Here is a 21297-nt window from a genome sequence, read left to right as displayed (position 1 = left end):
TAAAGTATGCATCTGCTTTAACCCTGCTTGGCCTGTGCTTTACAGCTATTTTGCAAATGGATCCCAAAATAAACAGAATTATGACTATTCACACCATCTCAGATGCAGAACACAAAAAAGGCTTTTAATCATCTTACAGATGGTACTACAAACAAACAGTGTGAGCCAGGGAAGTTGAGCATAAGTGGGTGCAAGCGATTCCTTCATTTACAAGAACTAGAATATTAAGTAATGTTGCACCCGGTAAGTGTTTGCAGGCCTGGAGCAATAATCTTTAAAACAATGGTTCAAAACAGGCAACACAGAAAATGAATTGGCTATTTGAAGAAATTAGGGAAATCAGTCCAATCTGCGGTTCTTCCATAAATCTCGTACCCATGCAGGACAACAGCAGCTATGTCCTCATTTCTGTAATGGCAATGCCCAATTTAATTTTCAAGAAGCTTCCATGGGTTTTTACAAAGGTATACATGTGATATATATGTATAAGACAATTGGCCTGGAAAAAATGTTCATGTTCATATAAATATACTACATCAGATCAGGGATATTTTTCTCTCCCTAGTCTGAATTCTAATCAATAAATGAGCAAAATGTAGAATAAAAGTAGAGCACTTCTGAGATATTATGGCTCCTGAAGTAAATTTATTTTCTTCATTTAGAGAATTTAATGCTAATGCCAATGAAGAAAATTATAGAATATCTCTGTAGATTTTTTTCATAGTACAAATCCTGACCATGTATTTACCCCATGGCCAGTCCTGCTGAATTCTAACATTGGAGCACTTGACTTCAAGAAAACGATTTCTCCCTCTTCCTGTAGAAACTCACCAACATGTTTAAATTAAAGCATCTAAAACAATTACATGTCCATCAATTGAGTTATTCATGCGTTGAATTGTTTTCAATTGTTTTTCAATTCAAACAGCACTTCAGAAGGAGCCAAAACATTCACTTACTTCTGGCAGGTCTCCTGGAGCTTCCATCTCACTCATGTCTGCCCATGTGCTTCCAAGACGGCCTTGAGCATTCGTCTCACAGCAGATCTTTGAAATAAGGGCAATGAAAGATGATGGAAAATGCACAGAAATGCACAGAAACACGAGTGCTGCCTGTGGAAGCAGTGGGGACTAAGCACTAGGTGGTGGAATTTTGATTTTAAGCTTTTCCTCCTTCCTATCTGGGACTTCCCAGAATGGTTCAAGCACACTGCCTATGACTAATGCACCAGGCAAGGCAGCACTGAATGCTCCGTACATAAATTGCAATTGACCGGACAGTTTGCCCCCTGAGAGGAAGTTACATGTGTAAGGGAAAGAAGGGTACATTTTTCTCAGCAAGTAGGACAGCAGGGTTTTCTATCCCTGCTTCCAGGTGTAACAAAGCACTTACGTAAGTACGGTAAATATTAAGTGACAGTAAGACAGCGTGAACTATCACGATAGCTAAAATTAGTGAATCATGCTTAGAAAGGCTGTGATGTTAACAGCTATGAGGAAGAGGACATCCATACAAATACCAGGATGTCAGGGGGAGCATCTTAACTGGAAAACTGATTTACATTCCTTGAAGAAGGGTGGCACAAAGATGAAGAAGGGCAGCAGATTTTGTTCTCATCACAAGGACTTGTAGTTTTAGTCAGTAACTCTAAGCATGGTTCTAGAGTCAAGGTACTCAAGTCTTAATAGTTTGAACTTAGGTCTTAGTTTCCCATTTGGGAAAAGCAGCTGATATTACGAAGTTAAACTCACAGAAAAGATCAACAATGAAAAAAGTTTCCACAGACTTCACATGCAAAGTGAAGAGAAAATATAAAAGCACAAAGCATCACTGTCTCTAGTCTTGGAATTCTGACTGGTTATGAATTCAAGAAGGAAAGATGAAAGAAAAATAGTTCTCCTTATTGTGGATAGATCCCCAGACCTGAAGTCTCTTTTCAGTGAGGACAGAAGTCATTCCATTGCTTGAAAAGCAAATAAACAAAGACTGGCCTGTGAAATGTGACACAGAATAATATAATTCTTCAGGAGATCTTTGAATTTGGAAAACAGCATTAATCAAACTCAAGTAATCCTGTGAATTGGTAGAATTTGCTAGCCACATTCCAGCTTTCTGGTTCATAATGTGTGACTAGGCAAATTCTGTTTTCCAAAATACAAAACCCAATCTGGGAGAGAACTACTGTTTGAAAACATTTGCACATGAAATATATCCTCCCAACTCTGACGTAGTTCTCAAGTCTTCTCTTTTGTGGAGTGGCTGCAAAACTTGTGGGTTATAAAATAAAGAAGTTAAAAGACACATTTTATTTTAGTAAAGATACTTTAGATTATACATGGAAGCACTTCTACCCATCAAAAAACAAAAGCATTTCATCTGTACATTTGGCAAAACCAGCTTTTGAGTACATATCCCTTCCACGTACAGCGCTGGTTTAAAAAAAGGAAAAACTAGGTATGATGAATAACACAGCAGCAATTTCCACAATTGTGGTTCTTGAAATTTCTCCTATAATCCATATAATGTAATTGATATATGCCAGTAATTTTCAGGCTGCCAAACAAAGTAAATCTCTCCACCATCTAAGCAAAATTTAGTCCAAAGCCAAATTAAGGGAAACAAGAATGTTATCCTCTGGAAACAGGTTTGTGACAAGGCCAGCTTCTAAAATGAATAAACACACCGCACTACATGAGTAAAGTAGTAATAGTAAAACTGTAAAATGCCCACAGTGAGGTAGGAAGAGGAAGGAAGCATCACACATTTTTAGAACAAGACCCAGTATTGCAATAGCACTGTCAGACATTTATGTCATATCAAAGCTTAGGATTTCGAAGCAAAAGCCTAGGTAATAGCCCTATCATACATGAGGGGAAACAGACCAACTGAGCTCTAAAGATAAGGCAGATGGTGGTGTCAGATTGGCGAGTGAATAATATCTCCCTTTCACCCACAGTCTGGGGCTGTCCCAGTCACTTCTGCAGCATCCATTAATTGGGTATCTGTATAATTTTGTGTTCTCACACCCAAGACAGAGGAAAACAATTTTCCAGACTGAAATTACTGCACATGAATAGTCAAAAGTTAGCTGCTGACTGAGAGAGTAATGTCACTCAACACAAATGACATGAACAGCCACTACCTCTCATCTCCTCATCATGTCCCAGTACCTTCTAGTGTGCCTGCCACAGCCAAACATTATAAACTCATGGAAAAACAACCTGCAAAGTGCCAGGTGAGGTGCTAAGCATTTCCTGCCGTGGGGACAGAAGAGCAAACTGAGGGCATAGACCTGCTTGTGAATCACAGCTCCCACTTGAAAAATGCTGGGGCTCAAATCATTCCAAAGAGAGGGTGAGGCTAAGACCCTGGAGTTCACACGGTTGTTGTTACCACTGATTAATTCAAAACAGTTATGTGGAAAGCTGGGTGGACATTAGGGCCCTAAATCCTTAATTGTTAATACCACAGTGATCTCATTAATGACCACTGAAAGTGATTGGTTATCTCTTAGACTGGAGGATTCGAAGCTTTTCAGAGTCTGCCGTGTTATATCATAGTGCAGGGCTGTGACCTCATGGAGGCTATGGGAAAGCTCATATAATTTTCATTCTTTTAAAGTCCTCTTCTGCCTCAACTAATGAAAATCTGTCCAAAGTTAATATTTTTTTAGTATTACTTTGTGAAAAATGCAGATTTCAGTGGAACAAGAAACATCTTCATGCAAGCAGAAATCTATAGATTTTGCAGCCTGTGCATACATATTAAAAATGTTTCCAATTGTACTTGTACCATCTTACTCTTAGCTATCACTTTCCACTGCAGGGATTTCATTCAATACATGACAGAATAGAAATGACATTAAGTTTTCTTTAGTACGTAGCTAGGCAAGCACAGCATTCTTATGGATAATGCCAGTGCCCCTTCAGGCACTGCTTTAAGCCAACTGGCCTTTTAAAAGACATGATAGGAAATCCAACTCAGGGGCCAAAACCAGCCCAAGGCGCTGCTGAAAGGCAATGGTTCTGGTCAGTGGTGCAAGTGGTTTGATGGGAGATGATAGGTGTCTTGGCCCCTCCCTCACAAATGCTCTTCTGCTCCCATTACCACATAAGAACAGTAGTGGGCATTGGAAAGAGAAGTGTCTCTGGAATCTGTAAGAACAGAAGAAAAGCCAGTGAATAGGGAACAGAAGTTCAGCCCTTCGGAGGTACTGGTTTTATTCCAGCAAAACTTGGGAGAAGTTGAAGCAAAGTATTTTTCTCTCCTTGAAAACATTTAATGGCTCTGGAAAAAAAGATGAGGGGATGACATTCATCTTCTTTTGCTGAGAGAAAGCTACTAAATTTGTTTATCAGTCTATTGCAATCAGTCAATGTAAAACAACCTAATTACATGATAGCACTGCAGAAATTTGAGATGTATTTATAAAACTCCTTGAAAGAAAGGCTCTTGAGAGCTATGGGACTTTAGGAGTATAAAAAAACCAAAACAAAACAAAACCCCAATAAATTTTTAACATATTTACAAGCAGCTTGAAACTGTTGAGTCAAATAAGCTATTGTTGATCGCCTGGAAAATTCTAGTTCAAGACCAGACAGTAAATGCAGTAACAAAGCTAAAACAAAAGCAGAGTGTTCATAGATTCAAGCAATGTTTTAAATACGCTGTTCAAATTTGCCAGCCTGCACAATACACTCAGAGCAGTTAAAGAGTTGGGGGTGAAATTTGACTTCATGCAACACAGCCACAAGAAGCTCAGAGGCAGCAGAAAATGACAGCTGAAGAGGGGGTCTGCAAAGTGTAAGCACATCTGCACAAAATACTGTGAGAGTAAATTTTGGAGGCTGCCCGAGCAACTCTCACAGTGAGGACTGGAATAGGACTTCAGACACGGACAGGACATCAGGCCACATACACATGGGCAACAGCGTGCAAATCAGCACTCTGTGCAGCACTGCAGTAAAGGGCTTGCAGAGAAAACAAGTCCCTTGGAATAGAGACTAACAAAAATCAGATTTTACTGTGGCAAAATCATTTGTACTTCAGCCACTGACATGCAAAAACTTAATTCACTAAATGTGACATAACAGCAGTAACAAACTGGTCAGCAAGTGCAACAAATCCCTGTCTAATGCTTACACAAACCTTAATTTCCCTATTTCTTCTCTTCCTCTGAAGCTTTTGTCATGCCCTTTACTGGCTACACTTTAAAAACCTCCAGTAAGCAGGCTGCAGGGAATAGTCTGTGAGTGCAGAAGTCCAAATTTAGTAACCTCTTACAGTATTACTACCTCTGACTTCTCCACATATGCGCAAATCCACGTCCCCATCCGCAGCAGTCAGCGTCATGTTACTTCTTACAACCTCCCTACAGTATGCCATACAGGCCTTTATCTAGCCAGGTTGATTGACAGGTTCTAGAGAAAGAACCTCCTCTAGAATTGCATGCTTCTTTCACCTGTTTCACCCTTTCCTTCTATACCCACTCTTTCCAGAAAGGCAGTCCCTTTGCACATTTCTTACACCTGACCCACATAAGAAAACAAAATGTCACTATTCCTGCTGCTGGGCTGAGACCGAATACAAATAATCTTTTCCTTACATTTAAATATAGTTCAAGAAAATATGGAAAACAGAATTGGTGCAGGTTTTGCTCTTCAAAACAGTCAGTGCAGTGGCTTAAGAATTGGGTGCAAGAATGGTCATTTTCTTTCTGCAGAGAGCTGGTAGTTTCCTCTCTGCCTATGCATATAGTAGGAATGCTTTCTTCATGCCCACACATGCCATTCTGCTTCTTGAATCCCTCCCCTCCCCCACTATAACTCCCTTAAAATGACAGACCAGAACATGATGAAACATACTAAGAAAACAAAGTAGTGAGGGAACCTCCCCCTGCAGGGTGCTTGAGTAAGCCTGAAACCTTCTGTAAGGTTAGTGAATCATAATTTAAAATGTTTATGTTCTCCGAATCAGCAAGAATTCTTAGTAAGACCTTTGCCCTTCTTTCTCCCTCCCTTCACACTCCTGTTCTCCTCTCCATCCACACCCATGTGCTTATCCTTGGCACTTATGAATATTGTCTGTGCTACAAGCAATGGCAACAACCACAACTGGCCCTCTATTCCTCAAAAACCACTTAGCAGCCCTGATGAATGTGATAGCCAGCGCTCGTCTCATCTCCATGTTTGGTCACAGCTGCCTTATTTTAAGAGCTAAGGTGAATGGGGAAAGGGTATTTCCCCATTCTCAGAGACTTCAGAGCACAGCTGCCAGGAATGGCTGGCAGTGAGGTGGAAGCCAGAAGCTCCTGCAAACCAACAGCTGTGTGGAGCAGGAATAATCCTGCTATCTACCATGTGTGGAAAAAGCTTTCCAGTGACCAAATGGGGTGGGCAGAATCTGCTGACCCCCAGAGTTACAGAAAGGGCTGATCTGCTCAGGAGTCCTCTACTAATGACTATTCTGTTTCTAGGAAATGATGTACTTTCTGTTATTAACAGCCTTAAGGCATCTTCCTCACCCCCATTTTGAATTAAGGATTATTTGTAGTTCTTATTCTAGCAACATCCAACATTTCTGATTATAAAAGCCTTTTAGTCATCAGTAGGAATCTTGCAACAAGATTTAAATAGGAACCTTGGAACTCTGGCCACTGCTGAGTCCTCTTGAAAGCATCAGCACTAGAAGAAGTTAGAAGTTCTCATTTTTGGAGAGTGCTGGATCTTTATTCTGGGAAAAGTATTACAAAATAGGCACACAAATTAAGGTAATGAAAGCCTCGTCACTTCTGAAAACTCTGTTCAGTCACTGCAGTGAAACCAAAAACCATTAAATTGCTCCAGTCAAGCTAAAGCAAACCTTCCCTTGACTGTAAGAAAACAGTAAAATTATCTCCCTTTTTTCCTTCCTACTCTATCAATCAGATATATGCTGAGATTCTTTTAAATTGTACTGCTTCAGAATGGTAGACGTGACATTTACTTTGAGATGAACTTTGGCTAAAATTTGGTGGCTTCTGAGAAATCTTCTGTTTGCTTACGTTTGGGTCAAGCTTTTCTTTTGTATCTGAATCACTTCTAAAAGCATTCTGACATCTTCTACTCTGCTTTGGGCAAAACTGTCTAAAATAAATGCTTTATTCTGGAAGCTGTTACTTAATCAGCAACGTTTGGCACATTATTGCAACCCTTTTGTAGCCCTTTTTCCTCCATTCTCGTGCACATAATGAAAGGATAGAAATTAAGGAATTTTAGTTGAAGAATAAAATTGGCTCTTAAACCAGAAGAATCTCTTCCTGTCTCAAGCTGGTCCATGTGCTTCACCAGGAGAAATGCACTAGAAAGGGATTTTCCCTTAAATAAGCATGTCAGCCTCAACATTTTTCATTATTCAGATAGGTACTCCCTCTAACACTTGTAGATTCATATAAGTTCCCTAATGCACAGGAAACAAAATTAGAGCAAGATGTGTCTTCAGAGCAAGCAAAACACAGAAGCATAGGCTTCTGTTTTAGAATAGAATAAAAGGATCTCCTTTTATTCACTATTTTCTGTCATCAGCAGTGAGGCTAACCACAGAGGCACGGCTACTCAGGTACCTAAGCATTTGCAAACTCAGTTCTAAAGGTGAAAATGCCAATTTCATGTTACAACAATTGGTTAATAATTTTTCCCTGTAGCAAGTAGACCATTTTGACGTTTAAAACAAAGTTGCTACAAGTGTGGAGAGTCTTTACATTAAACTTTTTCTGACTTTCCACTCAAAAGAATTCAGATGCTTTAGCAGTTTAATTCTCCTGTATTACAATATATTTCATGGAATCAGTTCATCTGACATTACTGGAGCCTCACTCACTTGAAGTCAGTAACCAGCCTAGTGAAAACCTCTTTGACTTATAAGTACAAAGAATAAACAGCCAATGTATTGCTACCGTGAAAATATCATAAAACTTTGTTCTTTAAGCTACATGAGTGGGAAAAGAGTCACAAGTGGGAAAAGGTCCTATAAATGCAAAAAGTATAAAAATACGACAGATGGAATGTTGCCACAGTGTTCTGAGTGAAGCACTGAAGCACCCCATAGAAGTGATTGAAGTGAGTGCAACCACTTTTTTTTCTCCCACACACCCCATAAATCCTTTCCTGCATCTCCTTCTGTCACAGAGAATAACATGGGAGCTATGCATTCCCACAGACCAGCTGTGCATGCTGTTCAGACCAGCAGTTCCACAGCCTGATTACTACTCAGTTTGGTACTGACTTCTGCTTTACCTTCTTGTTCCAGCCCTGGACTGGGAATCCCCATTTCTCCATGTAGTTTCTCTCTCTCTCTGTTTCTAATCCCACTGGCCCAATGCTGCAGCATCTCCTCAGGCTTAGCCCTGGTGCATGCCCCAAAGTCATGAGTCATTTTGGAAATAGCAGTTCACATGTGAAAAGAGCTGTGTGTAATCCTGTATTTCATAGAAGAGTTATCTCTCCTTCACCTCCTCGTGAAGTTCCTGTATCACACCAAGAGGAACTGCCTTCAGAGATCTCTTTTTCCTCCTGGCGCACCTGCACCGGTGGGTAAGCGTGCCATCCCTCCCTCCAGCAGAGCACTGGCATTCACACCTTCAGCACTGCTCTCCTTCACACCTACCTCTCCTTCCTTTCCCAGTTAGCAGAAAGCAGGGATTTCCTTTTCTACTCCTCCTGAATGGTAAAAGCAGCTTGCTGTTCAAGGGGAGAGGAAGGAAACATGTTTGCCCTGTTTGTTAACTGCTGCTTCAGCTACAAGCAGCAAAGACTGCTCTGGCAGGTGGCTTTATGTTTCTGTTTATAAAATCACAGAAATGCAGGCTTAAATAATCATTTTCCCTCTTCAGCATCTTCTTCCTGTTTATCTAAATGCCTTTGATCCTCCCAGAGCTCTCTCTTCCTCACATCTCTTTACATTCTAGGTTAAATCAGAGCTACCAATCACAACAACTAAAAGGGCTCTATCTACAACTATCAGTGCTCTGCATGCACGAGGTCTCATGGATCCATGATACCAAAGAGGTACAGCTGGCTACACGGGATGGCTCTTCACAGAACCAGCAGCTATAGCTGACCTTCTAAAACATGAAAAGCACCTTCTCATTTTAACTTCTTCATTGCACAAAGTAGCAGTATCAGAAAAAAAAAATACAGAGCGTGTTCAGTGCATCATTTCAGAAATCAAGCAGTTTCCTGCATAACCAACGCAGGGAACGTGCCTGGAACGTTCTGCTCTCACAGATAACAATTGCGAAAGTGTGTTTACCTTAGGGGAACATGAAGTCCTCTGGTGGTTCAGACTCCCTTGGGCAATAAGTTCAGAGTCCTCACACGACTTGGAAACACCACTCCTCTCTATCAGGTTCCTTATTTCAACATCAAGCTCTTTACTTTCACACCTGCTTAAAAAGAAATTGCAGAAAGACTTAAAGCACAGAGAAGGGAGATCTGTCTGTTGTCTTCTGAACATGAAAACAGACAGAGCAGAGCCACAAGCTCCTGCTGCCTTCCTTCCAGGAATACAGTCAGAGAGCACTCGGGCAGCCTCACACATGTTGTGCTTTGTGACAGAAATTCATGCAAAATATTTAAGCCAGTGCTCTTGACCAATTGTATTACTTTGTATATAGAAAAACCAAGCAAGCCCTCCTGGGTGCTGTCTGATTGCTACCATGCACCCTCACCCCCACCTCCAGCTGCAAGAATGTTAAAATATAGCGCAAGTGTTCTCAAAATAGTTAAAATTGGATTTGAATTCCAAAACCAAATCTTCAGGTGTTTTTTTTGTTTGTTTGTTTTGTTTTTTGTTTTGGTTTGGTGTTTTTTTTTTGTTTTTTTTTTTTTTAAATTGCACACTTTGTTTTCTGTAATACTTCATAATAAATTCCCAACAGGCCCTTCCATTCCCTCCCCCTCCTCTTCCCTGTCTCCCCCCCCCCCCAAATGTAACTTGCAAAAAATAGGAAAAAAAAGATCTGTTCTTAATGCAAAAATATTTGTGGGAAAATCGTTCTCTTTCAGTCTCTACTAAGGACACTCAGGACTTAAGTCCTGAGAGCTAGCAATTAGGGTTGCAGTGGTGGAACACAACTTTCAGAGGACTGACCTGGCCATAAGCAAAAGAAGACCCCCCTAAAAACCTACCTCCAAGCCAAGCTTTCGGGACATATTTTCTTCATTTCCTGAGCAGATTAAACCAACTCTAAATGTATGTAATCACAAAATGGGTTGGGTTGGAATGGACCTCAAAGATCATCTAGTTCCAACCCCCAGCCATGATGGGCTGGTCATCCCCTACCAGCTCAGGCTGCCCAGGGCCCCATCCAGCCTGGCCTTGAACACCTCCAGGGATGGGGCATCCACAACCTTTCTGGTTAGCCTGTTCCAGCACCTCATCAGCCTCTCTGTGAAAAACTTCCTCCAGTATCTAACCTAAATCTCTCCTCCTTTAGTTTTAAACCATTTTCCCTTGTCCTATCACTATCTCACTATGCATAAAGTTCATTTCCCTCCTCTTTATAATCCAGCCTCTTCAAACTGTCTTACTTTTGTAGAGCCACAGCATGGAGGAAGAAAAAAAACCAAATGTAATGTCAGGATATTTGGGTGTAATTTGAGAGCTAGACTTCCACAGTAGGCAATTAGACTTTTGCACAGGGAACAGAACCACGATATTTCATTTCAATCATGGAACGTTCTCATTCACTAGAACACATCACATGACTTTTCTCTTATACAGAAAGATATTTCCTTGTACTGACTTCTTTGTTGTTTGTATTAAACCAATACGGTAGCTAGAGTGAGTTCAAAGGAAGAGACTACCCGACAGAAAAGAGTCCCTGCATTTTGTTAGACCGCTTGGAAAGGGAATTGTGGCCAGCTAAAGTCACAATGAACAAAAGGAGGGCTTTCTTGGCACACATTTTCATAAGCTGCTCCAAATGCCTGCGGTTTTCAAAGCCTCCCTGCTGCATGGGTGGCACAGCCAGCCCTGGCGACATGGGCACATGAGCTGGCTTTGTGAGCAAAGTCAGCTCCACAGAGCAAGCACACAACCTGGCACTCCTTAGCTTCCCTTCCACTTCTGGTCTGAGGAGATGTGCAGGGCTTTTAGTGCTCACAGGGAAGGACCCACAAAGCCTTGTCAGCACAAACGCATGTAAATCAAGAAGAAAACCTCAGGAGGAAAACAAGGAACCTGGAGAAAGAAAACCAGCCCTTTTCTGTACTGCTAAAAAGTTGCAAAATCCCAGATAGCAGTGCAAGTGGCATTTTCCTCCTTTTTAAGCAACTGTTTGCTAAGCTTCTCAGACAATAAGTTGAGGGGTGGTGGCACAACCAACAGTTCTCTTTGGAGGCTTTGCTTTCAAGCAGCTACACAAAACCAGCTCTGCCCATCAGTACCCCCCTTTCGTCTAAGTGCACCTCCCTGAAAAACAGCAGCTTCAACTCATTAGGAATTCCACACCTGGCCTAACACGGGACTTGCTTTATCTAAGAGCTCGGATTTATGCCATGCAGAGGGCTGAGTGCACTTAAGGGTGCTTGAGAGAACTGAGAAATTATGGCATTGAAGCAAACACTCACGGTGCAGTTTTAGGAAAAATGCATTATATGATATTTACATAATAGGGGAGAAATTGCTATTATAGCCTCCTCAGAAGCCCTAACAATGTGGGAAGAGTCGAGAAGAGGTTAAGTACAGCGAAGGGAAATGTAACTGAGCAGCACTGAGGGATTTAGGACAGCTGTTAAAACCACTGACCAACACTTTCAGGCTGAGCTGTCAGAACTTCTGTTTCTATTCTGTGCTTGGACAACCAAATGAAGGTGAGAGCTGCTCTCCTTTGTTGCTCCACTTAGCTTACAGAGCTGAGAGAAAAAACCTCTTGCCTATATGTAGCTTCTCGCAAAGACTGTTCTGCTCGTTGCCCAGGGTTGCAGTCACATGCACATCACTTTTCACCTCTCATAACCACTCTGCTGCAAATGGCCACCCTTCACTGCTGGCGCAACCCACCTCTCTGGCTGGGTCAGTGCAGTCAGTGTTTCCTTCAAGTGAAATAAAGCAACTCAGAATAAAACAACTGCTAAAAGGCAAAGGGCAATTTCCAGGGGCAGCTCCAAAGAAACCAAAAGAGGAGCAGCCTGGCAGCAGTGTGCACTGAGGTAGGCTGCACACATCTCCGCTGCTCAGCAACAGCAAGAGATGTCTGACCACAGCCTCCTGAGATCAGAGCATGAATAGACCTGGGAAATCCCCTGTAAAGATGGGGGTTGGCTTTAAGTACTTCTTCTCAGTCAGGAAGCTCACATCACTCTGCTCTGTTTCCTGCAGCTTGCCTGACAGAGTGCTGTTCCTGATACTTCCTGCAATTCCCTTTCTCACTCTGCATTCTCCTTCTTAGGCTTAGCAGAGTCTAGGCAAGAGAAGGATTAAGATCCAGCAATGCTAGTGAAAAAGGCTGGGAAAGACTCAAACCCTTGCAAATGTTGCTGCTCTGTAATATCCATGTGTTTCAACACCACCATGAAAGTTAGAAAACTATTTCTTTGGACATGTTTCTCAGTGCACTTATTTCTCCTCTCAGCCTTTAAACTAGGGTATTTTGACCAGAAACTATCCCTCTGTTTATGTGCATTTCAAAAGATCACTAGCCACTTCAGTACTTGGAAGGGTATATTTATCATGAATTATGTAAAATGTTAATTAACCATATCTGTGATGTAGATGCATTTTACAGACCATACTTTCAGAGCACACAGATGACCAAAGCGTTTGAATACCTCTCCAAGACATGATTAGAAGTACCACAGCACAAGGCAGCTTTGGATGATAACATGAGCTTCCCTTGGTGAGCAGCAGAGGGCACACAGCACAGAGCTGCCACAGAAAGCAATTCTTCCTCAACTACTTTTGGTATCGCGGAGTTTGCAGACATATCTGTGCACCATTAGCATCTTTATTACGTTACATCACTATCAACATTTCCTAAAGTTGGGTATTTTGTTTTTCATTAATAATGTTTCTTGTAAGGAGAGAAAATAGACAATCCACTAGAAGAACAAAAAAACAGAACAGAAATTCAAATTTTAGAGATGCATGTTGTGTAAAATCAGTCATCGTAGAATCATAAAATCACCAAGGCTGGAAAAGACCTCCAAGATCACTCAGTTCAACTGTCTACCTATCACCAATATTTCCCTACTAAACCATGTCCCTCAGTACCACAACTAAACATTTCTTGAACACCTCCAGGGACAGTGACTCAACCACCTTCCTGGGCAGACCATCGGAAAATGTTAAAAATATTTTCATGCTGCAGTAGAGGGCAAAGTATATCTCTTCTGGGTATAAAAGCTTTCTGAAATGTAAAAATAGGAAGATAAAAAATATAAAACCTATCCCATTTACATGGCATGTTACGGTTAAAGAAGACAATAGTAAGGTATTATGGTAAATCCTCTCTGTAAATTGTGAGTTACGTGCTCAATTTTGTTTGATGGGAAAATTAAAACATTTGAGATGGAAGCAGCACTGACAGATATACAAAGCCAGGTGGTGGTTCACTGTAAGTTTTAGCAACTTACAGGAGAAAAGGAGAGAGCACAACTTTACTCATAATTTCCATGTCATGAACACGTGAAGTAGTAGTCAATATCCTTCCAGGTGTGATCTCCAAAAACAAGAAATTCCTCAGATGTGTTTTCTTCCTTTTGAAAGTTACCATCTCCATGCAGAATTTCGCTGCTAGAGCTGTGTAACAAAGATGTTTTCATTCCCCCTTTGTATTTCCTTACTGTCTTAAAATGTTTTTCTCTTTTTGCTTCATGACGTATCTTTATGCTATTTTAAATCCAGGACTTAAACGCCTTTTGTGGTTAATTTCTTATAAATTGCTGCATACTTTTTATAGCGACTCAGTTTCTCAGCTGAGAGTCAGCATAAAAATGTGACCGACACATGCTTTGTCTGTGACTGGAACTAAAATTCCTAGCTAGATCAAAGCCATTCAATCAAATAAACTATTCAATTATATCCTCAAAGAGTTATGCTATGAAGTGCTGATTATGCATGCACAGTTTTATTAAATTATACATGTAGTATAATCAGAGCAAAGTTTTGGCCCAAAACTACTAAAGTTGGAAAGTTATGGCAGCAGAAAGAAAACATAAGGTGTGGAAATGAACAGCTAATAGAGTCAAGTGCACTTCTTTGTAGTCAAGCTTCTTCTGGTCAAAAGCAGCAGCACAGCTCCTCATTAACTCCCATTTCTCTAATGGAGTAGCAACCATATCCAGCTCCTGATGGCCTGCTCCATGGTCATTTCATGAGCCATCTTGCAATAGATTGCATAGATTCATAGCTAAGAAATACATACTTTATTTAAATAGTTGGGCATGAATCCTGGGAAGAGTCCCAGTGTTGCTGCTGGTATCTTTTGTGAGCTCTTGTCTGGTTTTCACTGGGAAAGACTAGGTAGTATTATTGTCTTTTCCAGTGTTATTATATGCTAACGTTATTAGTATTATTAGTTACTAATGGCTACGTGGAAACGGTGACATAAATACAATGAGTCTCAGGGAATAAACTGCAAAATTCTGAATTGACTGTTTGATTATTTGACCAGAATTATGCGTTCTTTCATTAAATTAACTATATAACTATTTGTAATAATAATTTATAGGTTGGTGTGCTGGGGTCATTCTCCTGTATTGGCAAAAGCAAAAATAAACACCATAAGCAGTTGTGAGAAAAGTTTTTAAGCCAGGATTTACAGCCAGACACCAACAGCACAGAGCCCTATTTTGACAGGAAATGAATTCCAGAGTGTAGGGGTTAAACACATGCTATATCCCCTTGGGTGGGCATTTCAGACATTTTCAGACATTTCAGACCAAGTCTAGAGAGCTGATCCTTAGAAAGATGTAAACATCTGAATTTGAATTACGAAGGACAAACTGGTTCTGATAAGTTAAAATTGGCAGCAAATTTCAAGGCAAACAATTTCAACTAATATTTCCCCTATTTTTGATACAGTGCTCATCAGGCATATACTTCTTCACAATGACAGTTTATTCATAGAACTATGCTATTATCTTATGTTCTGCAATTTTGAAAGCTTTTTGTTCTCTTAATTCAGTTTTGTATAATAATTTCTAGGCTTTTTTCCATGCACATATCTTAAGATTTTTATATTAACATCTTACCCACCCAAGACTAAATGACAAAGAATTGCCAATCTAATAAACAACAGAGAGAAAAATCTTTCGCCAAGAAAACAAGACTTTTGCTATAGAACTGGGTGTGTTTTTCATTATTGTTGTTTTTGTTCTCTTTCATAACCTCATGAACTCTTAGAGCTTTAGTAAGCCATTAGCAAACCATGGGTTCCTGAGCTGATAAACAATAGTTACAATGTAGTGCAGCTCCCTAAGAATCAGCGGTGCTATTCCAGTACTCAACACCCAGCAAGCAAATCTCCAGTTGGAGCTTAGGGCTGGGAATCCAAGCCTCATCTCCTGGGATGGAACTGCACGCATTCTGCATTTCTCTTCTCACACACCACCATAAGAGACATCTATTAGACATGAAGCGCTCTGCACCAGTGCAAGCGTGCAGAAAGACCCTGCCTTTGTTGAATGTGAGGATATAAATAAACAAGAAAGAGGGAGAGAAAAGGAACAACAAAGTTCATCTGGTATTTCAAAAGTGTAGCTTTTGCTATGCCTGGAAAGCCAGGCACCAGCAGCAGCTGAGCTCCACCTCACAGAACTGTACTGTCTTTAGAGTGAGAGGTCGCAGATGCTGGGAAAAAGGGGCTGGCACTGGTACTTGGGAGCTAAGTACAAGATTATACCTAATCTTGCTCCACTCCCAAGGAGAGAGCTCCACAAGGCAAGCTGTATGATATGGATTATAACGAGTGTGTACACTGAGACTACAGCAGAGAAACCACTTAAACTTTTGCTCAAATGCGATTCAGCCAAAACATCTGCCTGTCACCCCATAAACGTCCCTACACTTCTGTTCCCTTTACGACAAAGGAATGGAGCTTTTAAGGAACATTTAATAGCCAGCAGCTGTTTGGCTGTCAAATGCCACATCTGGAGAAGCTGTGCCATAAATGTGAACAGAAACAATTATTCTTTAATAGTTTTGCTTAATTTTAAGAATTACACAAATCGCAACAACAAAAGAGGTGCATGTTCTTAATGGAAACACATCTGGTTTCTCTGAAAAGAAGCCAAAAAATTGGTCTGGTGATTAACTGAAGCTGCTCACGTAATCTGTCCCTCCTCAATGAAGAGAGAAGCAAAGCTACCGATATGCAGGCACTCCGTATTTTCCAGTGGTTGGCTGTTCCCTTCAACAAATATGGGACATGCAAGAAGACAACAGCTAAACTGGTTGCATCATTCCCCTTTTACTAGGATCTTCTCCTTAATTACAATATCAAAACCGTAATTCAAGTTCTTCACAATGGACAGAATTTGGGAGAAATTCAAACCCCTGGGAAGTCATGGACTGAGTTTCACTAAGTTTGTCAGGTTTCACGCAAGCCTCGAGTGACAGAAGACCCCAGGAGAAGCAGCACATGGAGCACTGTCACCCAGACTCCCCTCGCAGGGCTCATGCAGCTGTATGTGGACCATGGGGGGGAAGGGAGAGGGAATTGAAAGGGAATTGAAGTTTTTCTCTGAAATTCACCCGAAGCAGAAAGCTCAGCCAAGTGTGTGCTTTCTGAGTAGATCAACTCCTTACTCTGCTGAAACTCACACCTGCAGAAAGCTGGTGGGAGACAGCAGGAAAGTGTTGAAAGAGTCGAAAACTAAGAGTTAACAACAAAAAGGGAGAAAAATCTACAGCAGAGCAAAAATTAATGTTTTCAGTGCTCTCTTTCTGTGAAGACCAATAGCAGTAAAAGCTGGAGCCCCTGTTAGGGCACATTCCTGGCCTCGGCAGGCACCTTTTTGAAACAGTTACCCTCCAGCAGTACTTTCTGCACTGCCTGCTTGCTCCACAGCCACACCATAAGCACCAGGTGTACATTCAGGCCTCACAGGCACACGTTTCCCTGGAAAACTGTCACCCTGGTGCAATTGTATGGATGATGATTTTAACTGGTGTTTTACACCTCTGCTCTCTCTCTTCCTCAATCAGGCATCACTGCAAACCAAACAAGACCTACGCGCTGCCTGTTCTGCCTCCTAGCTCACCCTCAGTCAGGATGTAGATGCATCACCAAAACCCTCACTAATCAGGGCACCTTTGGAGCAAAACAAGCCCAGAATTCATTTGGGTCAGTTTCCCCCCCATAGATCTTATGTATTTCCCATTGTCTACTAACAATGCAAGCAAAATAAACAGAGCACCACTTGGAATTTCAGCAGGAAATTAACTTACAGTAGCTGAGGAGGATAATCAGCTCTGTTGACTCAAGTCAACTTCTTGCCTGTGGTAGCTGTTAGGCAGCCAAATGAAACACAGAGGAAGCTCATTGCACAGCTGTCTGTGTCACAGATCCAGTGCTTGAACTGCCAGCACCTGGCATCTGCTTTCACCAGGGATGCCACTGTCTGAAAGGAATCTGACACATCCCTGCCATCGCAGATGGATTAGAGTCAAACTACATTAGCAGTAGCACACAGTGTCTTCAGCAAATGAGAAATCCCAAGCAATTTCAAAATCCACTTATTTCACAAACTAACTTGAAGAAAAAAGCGTTTCTTTCCAGAAGAACAGATGGATACAGGACTATGTATTTCCTAAACGTTACAAAAACATCTACACTTTCCTTTCATTTTGCTTATTTTCCTCTCTCACACTTGCATGTTACGATTAAAAGGTAGCTTTAAAAGGTATTAACCATCCTCAACTACCTGAAATATTTATTATCATCATTATTGTCAGAACTTACCTTACCGGTTACAGCTATTCATTTAAATTCTCAGCACTATTTGTTTTCTTTAATCTCCTAATGACTCACTGAATCTTAGAAATGGGTTGTCATCATCACAGCCTCACTCTTAACCATACTGTGACCTCCTTATCTGAATGAAGTATCTCTCCATCCTACCGTACAACCTCTTTTCCTGCCATTATCAGTAGAACTAGTTTTACTTCACAAAGAAGCAAGCAGACCCAAGAAGCCACAAAATCTCTGTAGTCAGAAATACTAAAAACTTGCCTAGATAGGCTCTAAGCCATCTGATCAGACTAAACCCACTGGTCCAGACAATATTCAAGTCATTTCCAACCTACACTATTTTATGATTCTTTCAGTACATAATATGCCCATGTTTTACTCGTTTAAACAGAAATGACTCAGATCTCCACTGGACAGATTAATGTGAGAAAAAATTATTGTATTAGGCTGAGTTTCTGAAAGAAAAATAGACTGAAAAATGCAGGAAAAGCTTGATTATACAGTTCTAGTAGCATAATACAAATGACAAAAAGTAAAAAATAAAAATAAAATAAAAGGAGAAGTTTCTCCACAAGAAAAATAAAGATATGAAACTGGTCATACCTTTCCATCTCAACATGCTGATGGGAACACAATTCTAGAAGATTCTCTGCCTCTTTATTCTTCATTTTGAACTTTTCACAGTGAATCTATTAGGGAGAAGGAAAAAGAACAAAAAGAGTGTATTCAGAGTGGAAATAAACAGGTTAATAATCTCAGAAGAAATTCAATTGTCCAATCACAAGAAGACATAATCACGCATTGTCTGCATTCCTGTTTTCTCTTTGTGTCCCATAAAGAGCTAACGTAGGCCAGGAATCTACTTTCTCCTAGCTCACCATTATAATCTCTTAAATCCATCATTGTAACAGGAGCAGTTTTGCAACAGCAGAAGCAACAGCATTCTCCAGCTGTGGTAGCGGGTATCTCCCAAGAAGCAAAGCTGCCAGTACTCACGCAAATATTGGAAATGATGGGAAAGGTATTTTTGCGACTATTATTATTCATCCTAAAGTAATCAATTGTTTTAAATGCTTGGAGTTCATGTATATCCTCAGATTAACCAGAAAATTAACATTTCATGGAATTATAAAGTAAAACTACTACTCTCAAGTTTAAGAGGGGCCTGATATAAATAACTTGGAGAGAAAAGAGTAGGAGCCTTGCTTAAGTTAATGTGCACAAATGCACTGTTCACAAACTATACAAGCTTCCATAAGCTTCCCTCTGGTCAGGGCTAGCTGCTGTCTAGCATTGTATTTCCAAAGAGAAGAAAAAACATTGTTCCCAGAGGAAAGGACAGATATTGGAAGTACAATCACCTCTCCATTACAAATGAGAGAACAGATAGTACAGAGGGACCAAGTCATGCCACCTCATCCCTAGAAGTCATCCCAGTGCCTGTACTGCAGGCCAACATCATCCCAGAATATGTTTCTTCACGGTATGCGGGACACCTCTATTTCACCAGGAAAGGAGTTCATGAGTCTTATTCTTTTCTTTAGGAGAAAGTGACAGAAGAATAGCATTATTGTAGTTGTAATTGGAATACTAGGGGATTAGATTTTATCTTGGCTCTATGACCACCAGAGGTCCCTTCCAACGCCTGCAAATCTGTGACTATAATACTTGGCATTTAGGTGTTTAATAAGATACCAATTTTGAAAAAATGTTGACCTGGAATAAACAGTCCCAACAAAAAGTAAAATGAACATGCACAAACAAACAAACAAACAAACTAGTGCCATAATTCAAACTACCATTCCTTCCTTAATTCATTCTATGGACTTAGATCAAGTCTCAGATCCACATGCAAAGTTAGACACAGTAGGACAGCCCACATACTAAATAAATATGCCATGTTAAAGAGATAAAAGTTAAAAGTTACTGACCAATGTTGGTAAAATGTATGCAGCAGAAAATAAAGCATGTTTGGGGGTGTGGGCAGAAGGAATGAAGAATAAAGGAAAAGATTGTTGCATGATTTTGCAGTGACAGACCTGTTCACCTAAACAGCAGAGGCTCTGGCATAAAAGCAGCAGACAGTTCAATACTGCTAAGAGCAGCGTGATCTACACTGCAAATCATGGCCAGGCTGCTGCCAACCAAACAACAGTGCAGCGTGGCCACCTGCTTTGATCTGTTTCCCTTGACCTCCAAATGAATGGATGACTGTGTTGATGCAGGGTAATGTCTTTGCCTTTCATTTCTCATGGCTTTTTGATATTACCAGTTGCCAGTAATATCAGTATGTCAGTTCTGAATGGCTTTTAATTTTTTTTTTTTTTTAATCAATTTGGTTCTTCTTGACAAAATGAGTCCAATCCGTGTTGACAGCACTAATTGTCCTACATCTAAATCTACAGTTACATATCTGAGCAAGAGTCATCTGGACAATTGCACAAAACATGCACATTTTTGTTGCGAAAGGAACTAGAAGCTTTTTCAGTGATACCATGAAATTTAATGCTGTAAGGCTTTTAGTAGATCAGACAAATTGAAGTTGAGTTGGATAAAAATTCAGCTACTTCAAAGAATTAAGGCTCTGTAGAAAATAGGGGGTTATAATTGTCATGGCAAGGATTGCTCAGAATTACATAAATTTTCTGCTTTCTGTCAAGGCTATTAAAAAATAAATAGGAACACGATGAAGAAAAAGAGGATCATTTTTCTCACATATTTGTGTTCTAGCTGTAATTGAAAATGTTTAGTAAAAAGCATACAAAAGTTTATCAGCCCTCCAAGAATAACTCAAGACCTAAGTACTTCCTTAATATACCTGAACAGGCTGTAAGAGACTTTTTTGTTTGGAGTACTAACATGCATTAACAAGGAAGATTTCCATGTGTAAAATGCACTTTGAGAGAAAAAGCTCCCCAAAGAGGGACAAGACTCACTAATTCCTGTAAAATATTAATTATAAAAATAATAACAGCCACCCAGGCATTTATCAATCTAGGATTTCAAACCGTTAATTAAAATGCATTTCACAAACATCTGCATTTTTGCTTTGCCTCCTGCCACATTCTCTTTTGCCCTCCAAGCCTACCACTATCTTAAGAGCATCCTATTTTCCTGAACCTTTCCTCATTTTCCCCAAACACATGCCGTAACTAACTTATTCTTCTGTTGTACCAAAGCAGCATTCTGTGGGGATGCAATGCAAGATGGCTCCCAGAAATGAACTGGCTGAAAGGAGGCAGAGAAGGGAAAGGGATTTTGTGTTCCCTCTGCACACCTTGTCTGGGTTGGCTCACTGATTCAGTTATAGAAAACACCACCATAAACTGGCATTGTCACAGTGC

At 40.5% G+C, this 21297-nt stretch overlaps 1 protein-coding gene across 6 annotated transcripts in view; it reads right to left on the bottom strand.

The window, feature by feature from the left end:
• Positions 1-21297, bottom strand: part of TNIP3 (TNFAIP3 interacting protein 3) — an 85530-nt gene that overhangs the window by 34823 nt on the left and 29410 nt on the right. For 4 of the 6 annotated variants that reach the window (XR_007376221.1, XM_048941282.1, XM_048941283.1 and 1 more), the window contains exons 2-4: positions 18557-18642; positions 9289-9424; positions 960-1046 (exon numbers count right to left, since the gene is read on the bottom strand). Coding sequence is in view for 3 of the 6 variants with exons in the window: in XM_048941282.1 (XP_048797239.1) it covers positions 960-1046; positions 9289-9424; positions 18557-18642 (309 nt within the window). In the remaining 3 variants the exon portion in view is untranslated. Of the gene's footprint in view, positions 1-959; positions 1047-8643; positions 8797-9288; positions 9425-18556; positions 18643-21297 lie in introns of those variants that run through there. The other 2 variants (XR_007376222.1, XR_007376223.1) reach the window with 2 other exon arrangements.

The sequence above is a fragment of the Lagopus muta genome, chromosome 4 (assembly GCF_023343835.1).
Source record: "Lagopus muta isolate bLagMut1 chromosome 4, bLagMut1 primary, whole genome shotgun sequence".
NCBI classification, from domain to species: domain Eukaryota; kingdom Metazoa; phylum Chordata; class Aves; order Galliformes; family Phasianidae; genus Lagopus; species Lagopus muta.
Note: the sequence above shows the minus strand (reverse complement) of the source record. Positions and strands in the feature narration are given on the sequence as shown.